General features: G+C 38.7%; 1 protein-coding gene across 3 annotated transcripts in view; it reads right to left on the bottom strand.

Annotated features, from left to right (window-relative positions):
* Positions 1-3,146: 3,146 nt before the first annotated feature.
* Positions 3,147-20,002, bottom strand: part of COL12A1 (collagen type XII alpha 1 chain) — a 155,363-nt gene continuing 138,507 nt past the window's right edge. For all 3 annotated transcript variants that reach the window (XM_054995906.1, XM_054995923.1, XM_054995914.1), the window contains 8 exons: positions 19,491-19,544; positions 17,043-17,114; positions 10,925-10,960; positions 10,750-10,816; positions 9,022-9,210; positions 8,049-8,117; positions 7,027-7,197; positions 3,147-4,199 (listed from right to left, as the gene is read on the bottom strand). In XM_054995906.1, the coding sequence (XP_054851881.1) occupies positions 4,018-4,199; positions 7,027-7,197; positions 8,049-8,117; positions 9,022-9,210; positions 10,750-10,816; positions 10,925-10,960; positions 17,043-17,114; positions 19,491-19,544 (840 nt within the window). In that variant the 3' untranslated portion in view covers positions 3,147-4,017. The remainder of the gene's footprint in view (positions 4,200-7,026; positions 7,198-8,048; positions 8,118-9,021; positions 9,211-10,749; positions 10,817-10,924; positions 10,961-17,042; positions 17,115-19,490; positions 19,545-20,002) is intronic.

Genomic DNA, 20,002 nt, shown 5'->3' on the forward strand with positions numbered 1-20,002 from the left:
TAACCCCTAAATCTGAACCTTTACAGTCCCAAGAACAGACAATTAGCTGTGAGGCCTTTGCTAAGTTTTTCGCTGATAAATAACACGAATACGCTCTGATCTAGATGCTAGCTGCAATGCAAATGAGACAGATGAAATGTTTAATACACCATCTGGCCTACATTTGGTCTGTTCTGAATCAATTAAAATGACAGACCTTAACAGGATCCTGACATCTATGAAAGCCACTACTTGTGTGCTCAATCCTTGCCCATCTTGGCTGTTAAAATCAAGTGATGGCCTCTGGCTAATAAACTCAATAATAAAGCTCAATCCTTGCCCATCTTGGCTGTTAAAATCAAGTGATGGCCTCTGGCTAATAAACTTTGTTGTTATTGTTCCGATAAAAAAAAAGTAAGGACCAGGTAAGTGACCACTGAGGTCTATCGTAAATCAATTGCTAACTCAGGGCACCTTCCCCCAGCCGCTCAAACAGGCAGTTATCCATCCACTAATTGAAAAACCATCTCTGGAAAAAAACTGATGTGGCCAATTATTGCCCAGTCTCTAATCTGCCCTTTCTGGGCAAAGTGATTGAAAGAGCAGTAGCTGACCAACTCCAGATCTTCTTGGAAAACCTCTGGAGGAAAAAGAGTTCTATATCGGTGTATATAAAATGCTACTTCATATTGCAGTATTAAGGGATTTCTAAGGTGACAGAGGAATCTTTTAGGGTTTAATCTGTTTGCTTACATATTGAGCTGGTACTTTCATTCTATGGCTGTAAGTTTCAACTACTCTTTTTTATTTAAAAGGACAAAATAAAGCAAGACATTATATTGGCATTGAAGCCATTGAGTATGCATGTGAGGTCAAAGTTTGGGTTATTTTATTTCAGTTTTCCCAGAATTTAAAGCTTAGGAGGCTTTATGCCATCCAACACATCTTAAGAATCATTCCCATGGCTAAATTTGTGACAATAAACATTTCAACACAGTGCCGAGCATTTAAGGTAATAGCCCACAGAATGGAGCCCATTATGTGCATTATACTAAACAAACCAAAATTAATGAAAATTAAATTGAAAAACTGGTGCTTTATGAATAATAATAGGTCTAATAGCCTGATCTCAAATGTGTTTATACAGCAGTGGTACTTTGTATACAAATATGTTGAACTTCGTAGTAAATAGGCTTGTTCCATAACCATTATAACCATCTCCACTACTACTGTCAATTAATGGACTACTTACCTTTCTGATATTATTGTTATACATTTGCCCTCTCCTGTTCCCGGCAATTGGCTGTTTCTGGCTCAAGTAAGAAGCATAACGTAAGGCTGTGAGTGAATTTGCACTTGTAATTAAAGATGAGAAGGATCTTGAGATACGACTTCTGTAGTTAGAGGAAGCATCATATTTCTTGAAATGCTTAGTTATGACCTGTGTCTCTGATTCTTTCTTACACACTCTTTCAAGGAGGATAGAATTCAAGGAAGCATGAGTGGAGCTCTGCTCACAAAACTGATTCTTTCCATCTCCTCTTTTCTTTTGCAGCTCCTCATGCAAACCACAAATCTGCTTCTGAGGGAATGGAGCAAGATTTAATGAGGAGAGCAATGGAATATCAAGGGAAGCCGTTTCCACATGCTCTTAAAGGGACGGCACACAAACGGAATGCTGGCAATGTTTCCATTTGCAAAAAGGATGTGGGCCATTTGCTTCCATTTCTCCACTGCTTTTTCTGGGACTGTGGAAAGCACATCCCAAAAAAGGCTCTGAAAAAATGGAAGGAAGCCAAATGGCCCACAACTGTTTTGCAAATGGAGATGTCTGGATTCATTAGGAAAAACTGCCAGTGTTTGGTGAGTGGGCTGTCCCTTTAAGGGCATGCAGAAATGGCTGGCATCTGAGGAACCAGTCCCTTGTCTGGAACTTAAAAAGTCCCACACAGAAGCAGGAAAGCAACAGAAGCCAGTCAAATATCTCTGGAAAGTCTGCAAGTAGCATATAAAGGCAAAAAGCTCCTCCTGTAGACTGTGCCCAGCATTATGGCCAATAACCATTGATAGCTCTATCTTCCATGGTTTTTCAGTCCCTTTGTAAAATCTATTATCCAGCAAAATGATTAGGGATAATGAATCCTGTAAGTTCATTATGTGTTATGTGAAAAATCAGGGCTCATTTCGAGGGGGAATGTGCTGGAATGCAGTTCCGGCAGTTCCCCAAAGAGGTCACGTCAGGTGGCCCCGCCCACCTGACTCTCAGCCATTTGGGGCCTGTTTCAACCTGGATTGGGGCCGAAATGGCCCGGATCGGGCCTCTGATGGGTAGTGGATCACTCTCCCTCTCAGCAGCAGCCCAATCCTGACCAATTTGGGCCCCTTTTTGGCCATTTTCAGCCCCTTTTTGCCATTTTGGGCCCAATTTTGGCCCTGAATGGCTAGGATTGGGTCCAAAACAGCCAGGAGAGGTGATTTCAGGGGGTGTGGCACACACAAATCAGTTATGCTAATGACACACTTCCGGTGATGGCAAGGGGCATGGCATATGCTAATGAGTTATGCTAATGAGTTATGCTAATAGGTTCCTCCTGCTCTTTTTCTATGTAATGAGTTCCTCCTACTCTTTTTCTATGTAATGATCCATGTGAAAAATGGTGTCCAAATACCTCGGCATCCAAATACAATTGTATGTAATGAAACCCCATTCAGGGAAACCAATCTTCTGGAGGGGGTGATTTTAACCCCAAGTCCCTCCACATTTTTAAAATGTGGATTTTTAAAAAAGACTCTGAATCTAAAGACGAGAACCTTACATATGAGAACCACTGTCACAGCGTGGAGACTAGAAGTACACAGATGGCTACAAAAAGGAACATGACCTAGTGGAGGCTATAATAATTCAACAATTATTGGAGCTTCTGTATAGCAAATACACACAAAATTCTAACTGTAGATAATGGAAACTATAGTTTGAAATGTAATGCTGACTTCAGCCACTAACACAATCTAGTTTTCATAGTTCAGCATTCTATCTAAACTGTCATGTAGTACGTGTTTTTTAAAAAGTTGCTTCTAAATGTAGTGTAATAATTCTGATTTGTTTTCGATGACAATAAAACTGCTGAATACTAAAATACTCCAAGCAATAATAAGCACAGACAATATAAATTTTCAGTAGTTTTATTGAAAAATGCCTCTTTTGTTTCAGAAATAAATAATATAAGGCAGTGAAATTCACAATTTGCAGTTAAAATATAAAAGCAGCAATTCTATAGCCATAGTCTTGCAAACAATTTCCAACTGCTTTATTTTTTGATAACTAAGAAACATTATATTCTGGGGGAAAATCATACTAAATATACAACACAAACATGCAATTTCACCGCTGCAGGATTGACTGCAATTTGGCATAAATGTCTCTAAAACAAGGAAATTTTAAGGCATTACTTTGCTTTTTTTAAAAAAAAGAACTGTATCCATTTGATACAATGATGTCAGGTTGGTATATTATTTAAGGTTTGTGATTGTTAAAAGAGTTGTATAAGAGCATTATATGCCCTGCAAGATATAAGCAAAGATAGAAGAAATTGGACTTCTTGTGAAAATAAGAGTTTCTTCCTTTACTAGATGATGTAGATTTATAATGTGACTGAACTGTATTTGATGAGGAGGAAAAGTATAAAGCAAGCTCCATTACTGAAGCACCCAACCTTCAGACCACTGGCAGATTTGAAGGGGTTTTTGTTTTTGTTTTAATTTACTTGAAGAGAATGCAGCTCTGTGATAAATCGGAATGCACTTATTAAAATTCTATGCAGCTGCTGGAAGCTACGGTATTTTACAAGCATTTCAAGAGCAAGAATGAAAACTATTATAACATTTTAATTGCTATTCCTACATAAACTTGATAATCTTGTAAGAAGGAAGTGTGCATCTGCTTAGGAAACAGGCACACTAACTCTGTATTTTCATATGTGAGAATAGCAAAAACAAACAATCAAAACCAAACAGAAGAGGAATGAAAAAGTCGTGCAATTATGGTTTTGTTTTTACTTTTCTTGATAACGATCTTTTCCAGCGCATATGTTCAGGGTATCCAGGTGAATGCATGTCAGCTCCATAGTCCTCATATTCATCATCTCTTCTTTCAGACTCCACTGGGACTACGTAGTGTTCACTCTCAGGCTGATAGGGTCCAGTTTCAGGTGCATAGGACTCTGGTTGAAAATAGTTGTCCGATTGAACATTATAGTTATCACATGTCTTTGAATCCAGATGGTTAACTTTAAATTTTTTTTTAATAATGCTGGGATGGGTGGGGAACTTTTACAGATTTAATCCTAAATACTTGGAAGGAAGTTCAGTAAAAGTCAATTTGCTTCCAAGTAAATAAATACATCAGTTGTTGCTTCATACAATGGAAGCGTGCATGCAGCAGCCCTTTCTACTGAAGTGAAAGGTAAATCTTGTATAGGAATTCTGAGTGCACTTGAGAGAGCACAAGGAATGGGGGAATGTACTGAACTGTTGTTCAAACAGACTTGCTACTAAGTATGCAAGCTCTAGACTGTACTATTTATTTTGCGCAATGTGCATATCACTATTAACCACTAAAATTATTTTCTCAGTACATTTTGGAGGTGGAGGGAAGAGAGATAGTTACATAAAAAAAGAAAATTGGTTTACAAGATTTCAAATATATAATATAAAGCTAAAACAAAGGTAATCTTGGAGGTCAGGGTAGCATTTTGAAAAGCATTTTACTCTCAATAAGCAACTTCTCCTCAATAAGTTTGTTTTGAGTAAGAAATAGTTGTTAGTCACACAAATAATGTCTTCCATTAAAATCAAAGAGCCTTGTCCATGACTAATTTTAACAAGATCAGAGTCTTAATGTATACTTTACTTATTCCTTAGCATAACCACTTAATGGAAAGCTAATTAATGAAGTTGGTAGGTGCTTTGGGCAAGAAGGAAAACCTCAAATGTGTAACATTTATTATTGCTCTTAAAAAACAGATAACCAGAGCATATATGGAGCTACCAGTACAGGTAATATTTAGTAAATTTAGTCAATATTGTTTCTGATAGTGCTCCTTATGACAGACTGAACTACAGCTGGAACTGGATTAACACCAAACACTGCAGGAAAACCAGAAGCAAAGTTAATGTTGATGGGGTTTGGGGGCTGGGGGTTGGGGGAAGAGTAGTATTTGCCACAAGATTACATATACATGACTTGAATAAGATAGGACAGCAATGAGAATGATGAAGATAATGAGAACATGAGCAACTGAGAGAAAAATTTCAAAACGTTTCAAGAGAAGTTAAGGCACACAGTCAGCAGCAGCAGGCTTTAATGCAAAGGCACGATGTAATGATGTTAACTGATTTTAGTGGACATGATTCCATACAAATCATTTACAAGCCATAATTAGTTTACTATTTACATAGAGTAAATTTTCTCCCACTATGTTAAATGTGTCATGTTGTTACATCCACTAGTTAGTAGTTTTATAAGCCTCCATTGCCACTGAGATTTCTAGAGGGATTTTTTAAAAAATGGGTTGGAAGAAGGGGTAAAGATGGGAGATTGGGTTTCCTTCCCTCTGCTTTATCAAATGTTTGGCATTTTGGTCTTTTATTGCATTCAAGAAGGTTTGTTAGTGTGCATATATATAGACAGATAAAGAATTTCCTCATCTTATAAGGCTAACACAGTTCAGTTAACCATTATCTATTGTGAAATATCCATACAGACTCATTTCCTAATAAGCACGTGCGCAAACATCTCAGAAACAGGGTTTTCATTGTATTCAAACTGTAAGCAGCACTGGCGACTTAGAAAATGTGTTAGCCGGAACCTGAAACAGGTCAAAGACGATGTTAGTTTTCAAGAACAAACAGCTGTGCAAAAATATTTTTTCAATTGTTTATGTTCACCTATGAGGGTTAAAGTATGTGTATATATCTATATATGTATACCAGGCTATTCTTTGGAAGGTGACACTGAAGCATTTTCCATTGTTTGTTTGTTTTTAATTCAGATTGTTGTGGAAGGTCTAAATGATAATTTTGTTCCATTCAATTTGTTCTACCCACCCACCATACATCCATGCATTTGTGTGTACATATATATATATATATTCATGTATACATGCACATAACAATACTGGCAAACAACATATCCAACAGCAATATCATTTCTATAGATTATAAGGTGATACAGTGCACACAATTTGTTGACTTCTTTCTTAAAAGAGGCTTCTAGATTTATGGCTCACATTATTTTGGGCGACTTTCCCTTTGACCAGTTGAGCATAGCTATCCAGATTTTTTACCAGTTAGCCACAACTACCCAGCTTTTTTTTTTTGTAGTTTTGGCAGCTTATTTCCTGGAACTGCTTCTTCTCAGAAGAAATTTGTATCATTAGGAATATATCACAGAGTCTATAGCTTTTAACAGCAGAAACTGGGAGATGGTGACTCTTTTCAGTTGTCTGCACTGTATCACAGAATGGCATTTGGATCTGGAAAATTAGGTTTCAGCTACTAATTTTGTAGAGACAATCCCAACATTAACCAAGAGGACACACACAGAAGTGGTGAACAACTGGTTTCTTTTTACTTTAGGTGGAGCTGTCAACCTTGTTCAGAAGAAGTAGTTTGATGGAAGGAGGAGGAGAACAAGGAGAAGAAGAAGAACACTGTCATTTCAATCCTAACAGCAAAGCAATATTCTCCTAACACTACATATATATTAAAATCAAACTGTTTCTGAAATATAGTTAATATTTCCTGCTTTACTACTCTCTCTTTCTGATCAGGAGAGTTAACTAAATAAAGTAAAACTAACTTTAATGACAATATAACAGTTATTTCTAGACTTCAGTTAGAAAGACCTCAATTATTCTGATCAGCTGGGCTACTAATTAATTCTTTATTCAGTTCATTGTCTAAGGAAATCTCTTTCCACAAAGCTATTCAAATTGAACAAGCATTTCAATTAAGCAATAAATGAAGGTTAAGCTCCCAACAACCTACCTGGATATCCTTGACCATTGTAAGCAATGCTGGCACACTGTGAGGAATCACAGTAACCAGGGGGGCCTGGAGGACCTCTAATGCCTGCGTTCCCAGGACGGCCAGGTGGCCCAGGTGATCCCCGAGAACCTGTAGCACCTGGTGGGCCAGTTCTGGATTCCCCTTGTGGACCTAATTTTATAATAAAAAGGAAGATTATATCTATCTATAACAGGCAGTCTGATAAAGTGGCTACCAAAATGGCAGTCTAGACTTTAACTAAGGCATATAGTTAAGAAATATTTCCATTTGGTTTCTACATATGGTGTCAATGAAATAACCACAGGGAACTGAAGATGTAACTCATCATTAGTTGCTTCCCTAATTTTAAGATTTTTATTCACAGAAAACTGCTTTGGCTAGAGTTGAGCCTGGTGGTTTATATCCATTCTTTGTAAGGTACAAAGATCTCAAGGGGCACTTCTACTTTAGACAAGCACACTAGATTTCAATTAAAACACAGTCGTTCTGCTACCCTGCAGCTTCAGAATGGATGAGATAATGTTTTCTTTGGAATAAGTCATATTCATGGTTAACAGAAATGTAGAGCTTTAACCAAGTGAGGCTACAATTTGTTGCAAGTTTCTCATGGATCTTGTAATGAAAAATAAAATGTTTCAACTACTAAATTAAAGGCAGAAGCAATGAGACAGCCTAACTGCCCCTGCCAAGTCATCACTGAAAGATCAAATTGCACCAATAGCAACTGTGAAAGTACTAAACTGTGAACCTGAACTTTGGAGCGATTTCCAAGTTGAGACAGGAAGACTACTACAAGCATAACCTAATTCTGATTCTAGAATAACAAAAAATTGACAAAGTCAATCTGAGTGTCATCAGCAAAGATCTGAAGGACAGTTTCATCAAGCATTTATTGTATCACATCCCAGTGTACCAGAAAGTTATTTTGTTTTCTACAATATATAGTGACTTTTCATTATGTTGTTCTGTAATCTGATATACATTAGAACTGGAAAACTCACCTGGTGGCCCAGGTGAACCTCGTGGTCCTGGAGATCCAATCCCTCTTTCACCTTTTTCTCCAGGCAGCCCTAAAGCACATTAAAAAATGCCACTCAGATTATTAAAGCTTTTACAGGAAAAAAAGTTGATTGTGATTTCTTTTTGATGCTTAACTGCTGACCACGTAATTTTAGTATATTCTTTTATGCTACCTTCCTGGTGGTCCATGAAGCTACCTTAAACCATTTTCATTCTTCTAATTTTCAATTTTAAAAAAAGTTACTTGATGTGGCTGAACATCTGAAGGCCACCCAATAGATGATCTGCTCAGAGATGCTTTCAAATTTCTCATCCTTGCTATGTTGACCTGAAAAAAATCTCCATTGTGTAAACTGAACAAGCAATTCTCTGTTTTAGTGCTATTTTATGTTTCTTTGCAACAGATTTTTCTGAAAAATGTATATGTTAGTTGCTGCAGGATTGCAGTCTAGTGGCACCTTAGAGACCAACAGAATTTTCAGGGTATACGCTTTTGAGAGTCAGAGCTCCCATGAGAAGAGGGAGCTCTGGTTCTCAGAAGCTTACACCCCGGAAATCTAATTGGTTTCTAAGGTGCCACTGGATTCAAATCCTGCTGTTTTACAGCAAAACAACATGGCTACCCGCCTAAAACTTTGTTTGTTACTGTTCTTTATGTGTTAGTAAATTAACACAATACATTGTATACATGTAAATGACATATTATACATATTAATTCTGTATAAATGATGCATAAAATTGTACATCTGAATACAGTGCTATGAACCTACAAAACGAAGGGAAAAGCAAAGAACCAAATAATTAAAAACAAATAAATACAAAACAAAACACAGAGTATTTACTCCTCTCTACTAATCCTGGCCACTAAAGCAGTTGCACAGTATTTTTTGCATGGTAGCAGATGACATATGATAATGAAGTACACATGCATGCTTTTTACAAAATGTTACCCACCTCTCTCTCCAGCTGGTCCTTGAAGCCCAGGTGTGCCTGGAAACCCAGGTCTACCTCCAGCTCCAGGTTCTCCTACTGCCCCAGGAGGTCCAGGAGGGCCTGGCGGGCCTGGAGGTCCAGGCTGGTTTCGGTTCGAATAGTAATCATTGGGGATTTGGTTCAACATTTGGTTAAATCGGTTCATTTGACCTTTGGGAAAATAAAACAAAGTATTTCAAAGTGTACAAAATACTGTTTTCCTTGTGAATTTTCTTTTTAAAAAACCAAAACCTGCTTCTAGAACACACAGGTCTCTTCCAGCCTATTATTGGTTAACTTGGGACACAATCCCAGAGTAAGATGAATAAATGGTATGAAATATTATGCAAAAGCAAAAGACAGAAAGGAAATTGGAGCAGATAGCATTGCTAAAAAATTAAAATGAATAAAATTTACAAAATCCACAATGGCAGAAAAATGCAGAAAAAAGAAGAGGGGTCTAACCCCCTCCCAACAAGAGAGCAACAACAGTAAAAGCCATACAGCAACTCAAAATGGTACCTACTAGCAACAGAAGGAAGTGAGTGAGGAGAAACAGGAGTGGGAAGAGAAGGGCTGGCAAGGGGAGGCTAAGGAAAAGCAAGAGGGTTGGAAAGGGTGGTGAGCTGTAGACAGTAGACTTGAAAAAGTGTATGGGTGGGTGACAGCAGCCAGAACAGACAGGAAGACTTGGGGGTGGAAAGAGCAATAGGGTGAAGGCAGAACTGGAGCCAGAGCATAGGCAGAGGAAGCAGAGCTGGAGGAAGGGGACAGGCAAGAGAAATTTTCATTTCCCCACAAATTCTTGTAGGTCCCCCTCATCATATAGGATAATGGAAAATTCTTATTGCATACCTCTGATTCTCCCTCTATTGCAGGTACTTAGTTCCCTGCTGCAAAAGTGAGCAGAGGCACCACACTGGATAGCTTATACTTTGCAGCCAGAATAGCATTTACTGAAAAACTACCATAATACATTTCAGCACCGCCACTTACATTTTATAGATAAACTGCAGCTAAAACAAAACAAACCTCTTTCAACTAAGCAACAACTTATTTCTAGCTACTATATCCCTGTCTCTTATAAAATGTTGTGCTCTTACTACAGCTACTTTGGTCTCACAAACCAGGCTAGAAGCTGCCCAGGCTCCTTGAATTTTGGCCAAGCCTTCGCACTTGTTTCTGTGACTCTTCTTCAGTGTTTATGTCATATCCCAAGTATTTGGAGGTATATGAACTACCATTTGAATAAATCTGACTTCTAGTTCATTCTGCTTCTTGCCCTTTCTTATCTGCTTCCTGACTTCTACACTTTGCTCTCCTGGACTTTGATCGCAGTACCAGCAAGCACTCGCTCATTTGGCTTCTCCCACCAATGTAGGTACTACCCTGCTTGGTGACACTTCACCTCCTGTGAATATACTTAAATTTCACAATATGTATGTATGTGCCATCAAGTCGCAACTGACTTACGGCAACCATAGCAAGGGGCTGTTAAGGCAAGTGGGAAGCAGAGGTGGTTTGCCATTGCCTTTGCCTTCCTCTGACAAGTCTTCCTTGGTGGTCCCCCTCCAAGTACTGACCCTGCCTAGCTTTTGCGTTCTGGTAAGATTCAGCTATATCTACCATTTCACACACCCCATTTTTGCAACAGAGCCTGACAAATATAAGATTTATATATATCTTGATATATACATGTATCTTGTTTACCATTTATCAGTTGTTCACAGACTTGTCTTGCAACAGCTCGCATCAAATTCTGAGAAGCAATGTCTCCCTTGATAATTAAAGCAAGGCTTGCATTAGAACATGAATGACTCCTTTTTATTTAATTTAACAAGTTAGAAGAAAATGTGAATGAACTAACGGTTAATGTTGTACTTACACGGTCACCCTTTTCACCCTTCAATCCAGCTGGGCCCTGCAATAAAGTAAACTGATCAGGGCGCATCACAGGATAATATCATGCAAGATGACAAAGGAAAAAGTGATGGAAACCAGAATGAGTACAAGAGTATCCACTGGGAGATGGACACTCAGTTTGAGATGTGCTTGTCAGAAGCTCCAAGTCTTGAATCAGTGACCAAGGCTTGGATTGAAGATTAAGTGGAAGCTCAGTGGACCTCAAAGTCCATTTCAGGCCTAGAGAGAAGTAGGGATGTGTAACAGGCAATATGAATGTGTAATGTGTAGCAGGCAATATGAAGCCTCTGGATTGGGTAAACCTACTATAAATATAAATATGTTCCCTGGTCAAAGGAGGAATATCTTCTTTCTGCTGCCCTTCATGCAGTAGCTCAAGACCCCAGTTATAATTCCAGCAACAGACTGCAAGCATCTTTGTTGGAAAACTTACATTTTGATTCTAGATAGGGTATCTGGAAATTTGCGAGTGGAGCCTGTGGAGGTTGGAGTTTGAGGATGGGAGGAACCTTATCAGGGTACAACGCCACAGAGTTTATCCTCTAAAGCACCCATTTTCTTCAGGGAAACTGATTCCTGGAAATGTTGTAATTCCTGGAGAACTCCAACCTCCCTAGGAAGATGAAAACCCTAGTTCTGGAACTGGATAGGTCCACCTATAACCCAATGCTGGCTCTGATGGCTACTCCTCAATAGCTTGTTCATATATTGTATTAAAGTGCAGAACTAGTAATTTAACCATCTGGTGATAAAATTTGTTACTGAGGCTAATTACTTCCTGGGAAGGAAGCCCCACTGAATAAAATGGGACTTACTTCTGAATATATCTGCTTAGGACTGCTCTCTGAGGCAGCTATTCTCATGAAATAGAATATATAGCCTTTGTTTGACTGCAGTCCTATGAAGAGTTGCTTCAGTCTAGGCTTGTAAATTTAAATGGGCATAGAATGGTGTGCCTTTGCATAGGATTGCACTGGGCAGGGAGGAACCCCACTCTTAGTTGTTAGTTACCTAACCTTATTTAAGTACTCTACTAATGAAGGAATCAGGTGATTTCAAAGTGACTGTAAACTGCTATGCACTTAATATGTATTTTGTGTTATGAAGACTCTTAAAAACAATGTTCAGAAAATATACAAACATAATCCAGTTTGTAAAACATAAGTTAATATATACATCTCTAAAAGAACGCTTTTGAGAATTTAGCTTCCTTGTTTACATTCTTCAGTTAGCAAATGGAAGGCCAAAAAAGATTTTCACATATTTTCCTGATGAAACAACATTAATATATTTAAGCTGAATTTTATAGATTTTCAAGACAGTGTGACAGTGATCACACATGGGTATATTTATTGTTAATTTCTGTTAGTAGCGAAACAATTTCTGTTAGTAGGCAGCATGGGAAGAGGTTGTCCGAATTACTGAACGATTATCAGAAAACCAGTAACCTACTCTAATAAGCAATTCTATGAGTATCTCCATAATATACTGTGCTTTTGGTTTTCATGTGTTTTTTTACATTCTGGATTTTTATTTGCAGAGTTTTTCATGGTTTGGAGTTTTTTTGTTTCTACAATTTTATTAAAGTGGTTTGAGAGCCACTTTAAGCAGATGTCTGAAGAAGTAGCATATACATAAATAAATAAATGTAAGCATATTTAATGTTGCCATATAATTTCAGTATACCATCCATAACCATATTTTCCATTCTCTGGTGTGGCATTATTAAAAGTAACTGGCCCCTTCTGTTTATATTAAAACAACAATGTTATTATTCATATTATTAAGATCAGTGCCGCTATTTCTAAGTTGCTTTATATTCCTTTCTGACCATCTTCTGAAAAGACTCCATATTTTGGAGTTGGTATTAATAATGTGTGAGAGTTTTGTGATGTGATAAAAGGAAATCCTTATAAAACCATGTTTAATTGGTAAACTCCCAGAAGTGAATGGCTTTGTAGTCATTCTTCAATCATTTTTAAAACTCTTTCATCAGCATAGGAAAAACAATCACCAAATTTGGCAGTGAGTAGTTTTTTTTCTCCAAAAGAAGTTTCAGTGCACTTTCAAACTACCTCAGTAATAGATTATAATAAGTTATCCTACTGGGACTAGAAAAGAACTGGGTAACATTAAATGGAATGGCAGATCTTCCACTGAGATCACAAACACTTAAATAAAGGAAAGATGCATGAAACTCAGGCTTGGTTACAGTTTGAAGTCCCATGTTCAAAAGCCCAGCTGTCTATATATGGCTCAGAAAGCACATCTATTTTCATAGTGGTTTCTTAACAACAGATGGAAACGAAGTCAGTAAGAAGCTCTCAATGAAAATTAGGGGGACTATGGACTCACAGAACTTTTAACGAAGTAGCTCTTGGGAAATACAGGAACTGCGTAACCTCACTAAAAAGTAACATTTCTGATACTTTTAGAGAGGCAGACTCATATGCCCAAAGCAAAGGACAAGCAAATATTTTAACAGTGCAATCCTAAATAGACATAAAAACTTAATAACTTTTAAGACCATTTAATCGCTCTATAAATTCCCCAACCCAACCTAATTCTCAACTCTCTTTCCCTTGTACAGTTTTGGAATATTGCTGCCTCAAATAATTTTTGAAAAGCCTTTTAATGAAGACATGAAATCAGATTCAAACCAGGATACACTCAGAAGAAACAGGAGCTTTTTATAAGAGATTTTCCAGGATTGGAAAGTATTCTCTTTAGTAGAACAACAACTTCCTAAGTTTTTTTTTTAAATCTCTCTGATACAAAAGTACATGAAAGGAAAGCACACTATATTAAGAAGAATCACCTTTACAAAGCTCCCTTACAATATAACTAGATCATCTCCTTCATCTGTTGATCAATCTCACACAGAATATGGCTATCAAAGTTATCTTTGCCTGAGCCAGCATTTACTTTTCAGAAATAATGTTCACCATATGTGAGAAACAGTTCCTTAAATAAAGACTAGGAGTCCATGAGAGGATTACTTCATTGACATTGGTGTCTACAAAGTGTAGATAGATGATTTGTCCTTGTTTATCCCAAACACTTAACCGACAGCATTGTTTGCTTAGTTCTTTACTTCTTATTGAATTAATTAAGTCTGTTGTCATCCAACTATCTTTGTCTAAAGAACAGTTGCTTGGAGAATGGTGATTAACAAATTACCACTGCAGCTTTCCAAGTCTCAAGCATTTTGGATAGCAGTTTAATTTCATGCCAAATGTTCTAAAGATGTATAACCTTTCACAGCTTGTTCATCTCTTCATAAGTGACAAATTCTGCTCAACTATCAATGTTTGTGATGTTTAATGCATCAACAAAACATTGCATCAGTACACTGAACGGATTATAGCAGCAGAGGCATCAGCCTGCTATTTATTAACATAAAAAGGATTATCTGTATAATATTTTTCAAACAGTAGTTCTGTCTCTGTCTTTTACAGGATCTGACTCTATAATGAGGGGGAATTATGGTGTGAAATGAGCAAAATTTCCTTGCTCCTTTTGCATACCAGCAATGTAGCCCAGCAGGTCATCATAAGCTCCATTTGGAATCTTTGGGGCCAGTTTCAAATTTAGTGTTTTGAAATCTTGTTCCCTGTGGAAAGCACAAGCACGGAGTGTGACACTGCTTCCCCCCGCCCCTGTGTGCATCTATACTCAAATGTTTTCTAAACTCCTGAACAAATAAATAGTTCTTTTACTCCCTCATCTCTCAACTGTTTAATAGCCATTTGGAATTGCCAGATGATATTCCGGTCTTCCCTGAATTAGAAGGGAAGAATGGGCTGACTAATTCAAGGAGCCTGTTCTCTTAGACCAGGTGAAGCATTCATACTAGCAGATCTTCTCCTGTCTTCTCTGCCACAGCAGCTTTTTAAAACCTGGAAGTCAATACTCTGGGTTGTGGAGTCCCATAGTCAAACACCATGAGACTGGGGAGGGGGGGGGAGTGTTGCAGTGAGAAGGAAATTGCCCTCTCTGCTTCTCACACCAACAGAAAGCTTGTCACTTCCTTCACACACGAACAGTGCAATCCTAAGGAGAGTTACTCCAGTCTAAGCCCATTGATTTCAATGGGCTTAGACTGGTGTAACTCTTCTTAGGATTGCACTGAAAATGTAGGACTGAGGAGAGGGGAATGATTTAGCCTGATTCCCACTCTTCACTACAACCATCCCCCAAAATCATGGTGTTCTGTCCATGAGACTCCCTTAACACAATATATTGACCTTTCAGGATCTCAGGGGGCTTCCGAGAAAGATCCACTTTCCACGGGCACAACCTCATGGACATTATTGTCTGTTATTACCTAGGATTCTTGCAACTGTGCTGATGCAGTAATAATGTCACATAATATCAGTGACTGTGAGATTGCTCATTTTCACTCTTGGATTAGACTACATGATACAGATCTTTGTATGACTGGTACTAACAAAGATTAATTGATAGTGAAATTACAACATGGAAGATTATAAACACACATAAAGAATACTGCTTTGGATCTGGGCCACATAGCTGAAGAAAAGGCTTGGATGACCTTTAGAACTCTGCAGGCTACATTTGGCCCACCAGTTCTACATATGGCCTTGGGTTGCCCCTTTGGCACTTCTTGATAGGATAAATGTAGGTGTTGAAATCACATCTGCTGCATGAGTCTGAAAACACATCTGCACAGATTGTATTCCAGAGTTCCTGCTGAGAATTGGTCTAAGAACTCAAGAAACAGTCAATGTGATATCAGGCCAGTGAAGAATTGGGACAATTGAATCCAATGATAGTATACACTGAAAATGGTACACAGATTAATCCTAAGTAGAAATGGAACAAAAAAGAAAAACTAAACAAAAAATTTAACTGAAAAAACTGGTGCATAAAGAGCCCTAAAAGTAGCACTGACAGCTTTTGTTTAACCAGTCATTTTCCTACACCATTTAACAGCAACTTAATGTACAGACATTAGTAAGTGATACTGCTTTTCTCTATACCGTTAAACGATTCCTACAAAGACTCCAGTTCTGAGAAAGTTAGCCACTGAACGCAATGGGACACAGACAAGGCCACTGCTCCATGATAAAAAGTAACAGTGCTACTGAATCAGACCAAAGGTTCATTTAATCTAGCAACCTGCTTCCCCAACCAGGTAGTTCCAGAAAGCCCATGTGCATGTTCTCAGCAGTTGTCACTAACTTAATCCAAGGATAAAATTATATGATCCCATGCTTATGAACACCATATGCAAAGGAACAAAACAGAAGAAAACTGAATTGACTTATGCAAGGCCAGATGATAATATGGTAAAATGATAACAACACCCATATCAGAATGCCTCTTTCTCTTTTTCAATACCCTCCGGCCCCATGTGGCTTCATGAACACAAGCAAAGAGGACGAGAGGGAGCCTACTCCTTTTACACACTGTCTGAAGTAATGGGTGTGAATGTTGCATCTTTTGATACCAAGTGCTTTCTCAAAGCAGCCTTGGCTAAATCAGACAGAGTGGCTCCAGCAATTGCTACTAGCACACCACATCTCCTGATCTCGCCTTTTCTCTAAGTTGGTTTCAGATGTAAAACTCAGAGAAAAAGCCACAACACAACAATGAGGTTACGTTGTTAAATTCAAACATTTTCAAACCAATAGTTCTCATGATAACTATATATAAAAAATTCCACCTTAGGCAGCATATTGTATATGACTGTACTTAAAAAAAATAATTCCAGTAATTCTGCTGACCCAGCTCTGGGATGTTTACATAATGCAGAAATATAAACCTTGGCATGTGCAGCCTATGTTTTTTTAAAATGAAAACCCATGAGTGCAGTTTCCAGGCCTGACACTTAAATTGCAACAAAAAAAAAACCCTTCTGCAAGCTTAAAATTAAGATTGGGATACAGTCTCAAAATAATGCTTACAATTAGAATCAAGATATTAATTTTAAAATATTAACTCATGATAGCCATTGTATATGAAGCCAAACTGAGAAATATCTCCTACTTGTCTGAATTTTGGAAGAACATCTTTCACAACAGATAAATGGAAATGAGAATAATTGTTTATCTTACTGATGACCCACGGTCTCCTGGTTTCCCCGGTTTTCCAGGTGGGCCAGCTACTCCAGGCACTCCTGGGGCACCCTGCAGAGAAGAACATTGAAAAGGAATGTTAGGAAGCAGCATGCTAATAGTCTAAAATGTGGCTCAGAAAAATCAACCATACTGTGTATAACTAGTGGGATGATCTCTAGCAGCACTATCCCAAGCAGAGTTACACCCTTCTAAGACCTTTGAAGCTGATGGGCTTAGAAACATGTAAATCTATTTAGGATGAAACTGTAAATGGTGTAACGGAATGCCTCTGCAAATTCTCATTTCCACTTTTCATCTGTTTACATTTTTACATGCCTTCCAAGTTCCAGCGTATGCTGTGGGCCTCTCAGTTTTCTGCTTTTACTTATTTTATTTATATCCTGCCTTTCTTTCACTGTGGAACTCAAAAAGATGTACAGGGGAATCAAAGGAGGCTTCCCATCTAGGCGCTGCTCAGCTTCAGTAAAGTTGCTGTCTCTTGTGCCTGCCAACAGGCAGATTTTATGTTCAATGCTCTCATGAGTAAAGGTGACATATTTGCAGTGGGCAATATGCCTAATAAATTTCCTTTATGCTTTCTGGCCATACTAACTGCCTATAGGCTCTAGAAGATACGAGTTAATTGGTCTGAGTTTCGGGCCACTCTGTTGCTAGGCAGTGTTTTGAAACAGCACCATATTCTTGCAAGTTAGAGATCAAATTTCTAATAATTCAAATACATGTACTAAGTGAGAAGGGATTGGTCTACCAGCTTCAGGTCACCAAGGTGGAAGCATATTCTGCCTAGCAGCCACTGCAGTTCCTAACAGACACTGGCCTAAGGAGAACGTGCTTTATTCCAGTTTAAAGATTAGCAGGGCTTCTGGACTCACTACAGGGGAACTGGGGCTGAGGCAGGATGACAGGTGGGGACTTCTGGCTGTGTGATCTTCACTGCTGCACTGCACAGGCCCCTCTGAGGGTGCTCCCGACCATGTCATCTGGCTGCGCTGGCATGTGGGTTAGTTTCCGTTCTGTACCTGGCTGCCTAGACACAACTGGGGGGGGGGGAGGATGAGGCAGTGGGGGAGGGCCATGGGAAAAACTCCCCCTTTGGTTTCCTTGTTCCTTTGTTCAAAGCATGAGGTGGTAGAGGGATCCACTCCTCCTCCCTCAATTCTTTCCTTTCCTTCATCTGGGCAAAGGGGGGGCAGTTGCTGCTGGTTACCCATGGTTTTAATCACAACTTGCTGGTCGATGGCTTTTGGGCCCTGGGCTGGATCCATCTGAGGAAGGAGACAGCACTGGCTGGTCATCTCAACCCCATTGGGGGGGGGCCTCTTAAGGGACCTTATGGAGAAGCCATGCAGGGATGGGCCCAGCTTGGGGGGCATCATCCGGCTTCACTCTCAGGTGGCAGTGAACCACAGCATTGATTGTACACAAGTGGGAATCAAAGCACCTGCCTCCCTGCAGTCAGCTCTCAACAGACTGGCTGGGAAGGGTATCACACTGAACAGCAGTAGGGTTGCTTGATGCTTAGATCCATGCTCTATGACACTCCATTGCTCCAATGGCTGTAATCAACACAGTTGTGGCTGGTTTACTCCAACCTCATGTGAGTGTTGTTTCGTGCTATGTTGCCTCTTGCCTTGTCCCACTGCCCCTGAGACCACAATAGAATCTTTACTCTCCTCAGCTTCCCCTCAATATTATTTCCACCTGAATAAGTGGCTAATGATTAAAAAAGAGGGTAGATATGCACACAGGCAGACTTATAGATGGAGATTTAATGGCAGCTTTAGAGCAAGTTATTCCTAGCAGTTAGCTTAGTTTTTGTTAAAACCAATACCTCAGAAACCAAGCAATTTTCTTTTGAGAATGTGTTTTCCAATCAGCCACAAAACCCTAGACTTCTCAACATATGTATCTTCCTCATCACATCAAAGGCATACATTTTGTAAGAAAAATTTTCAAGCCTCATAAAACATCATGAAGCTTCTAGTATTCTCAAAGCTTAACTGTACTTGAAATGATTTCCTCTTGACTGTTTTCCAGCGTAACAAACATGTGCAGACCATATTAGCTGCAGCCAGATTTTTAAAATGTCTTTAGCTTAACCATCTGTGGTCATCAAAGTTTCTCTCTTTTCTGCAATATTTATAGGAACACAACATCGGATGCATAAAGAAAAAATCAGCAGGCTGCATATTTTGGCTGAGTTGACAAGATAAGATAGACAGGTATTATGTAACACACAAAAATTAAACAGCTGTCTAATACAACCTGTTCATGTACAAATGATGGGGGTGGGTATGTTTAGAAAACAGCTAATTGACATTCTGATATGAGATTGATACAGTTGGCAAGTACAAAATTCAACAAAACAAAATCCTCCAAATGAACATTAATTACATTTTGATCCTAATATAAATTGACACTTACTATTGGTCCAGGGGGGCCTCTTGGTCCTGTTGGACCATCTTTTCCAGTGAAGCCCTATTTGAAAAATGAAAAGGTATGTATTCAAAATAAAAAGACACATTAATTCTATGCAGTGATTTTAAGATATCACTGTTAACTATGTATGAGTTGTAATGGTGCTTATGCTATCTTATCTATTCCATTAAGAATGGGTTACACATTTATGCTAACTAGTAACAGCTGAATACACCAAGCTTCTACTCAGACCGAGAACTCATGCTTAGTACTGAAGCTCACCTATTATTAGCAAGAAAGCCCCATTAAATCAGAGCATCATATTCCCTATCAGTAAGCATACATAAACTTAGCATCAGCAGCTAGCAACCAAGCTGGCCCTAGTATTGTCATCTTCTCTAACAGCTTCGATGCTGAGCCTTTCTCTGCAGTTGGATGAGATATGAAGAATTTAATCAAGCTGAAGACCTTCCCCTGTTCCTTTATGTCCACATTCCAAAGTCTTTCGATTTGTTTAA

The sequence above is a fragment of the Eublepharis macularius genome, chromosome 1 (assembly GCF_028583425.1).
Source record: "Eublepharis macularius isolate TG4126 chromosome 1, MPM_Emac_v1.0, whole genome shotgun sequence".
NCBI lineage: Eukaryota > Metazoa > Chordata > Lepidosauria > Squamata > Eublepharidae > Eublepharis > Eublepharis macularius.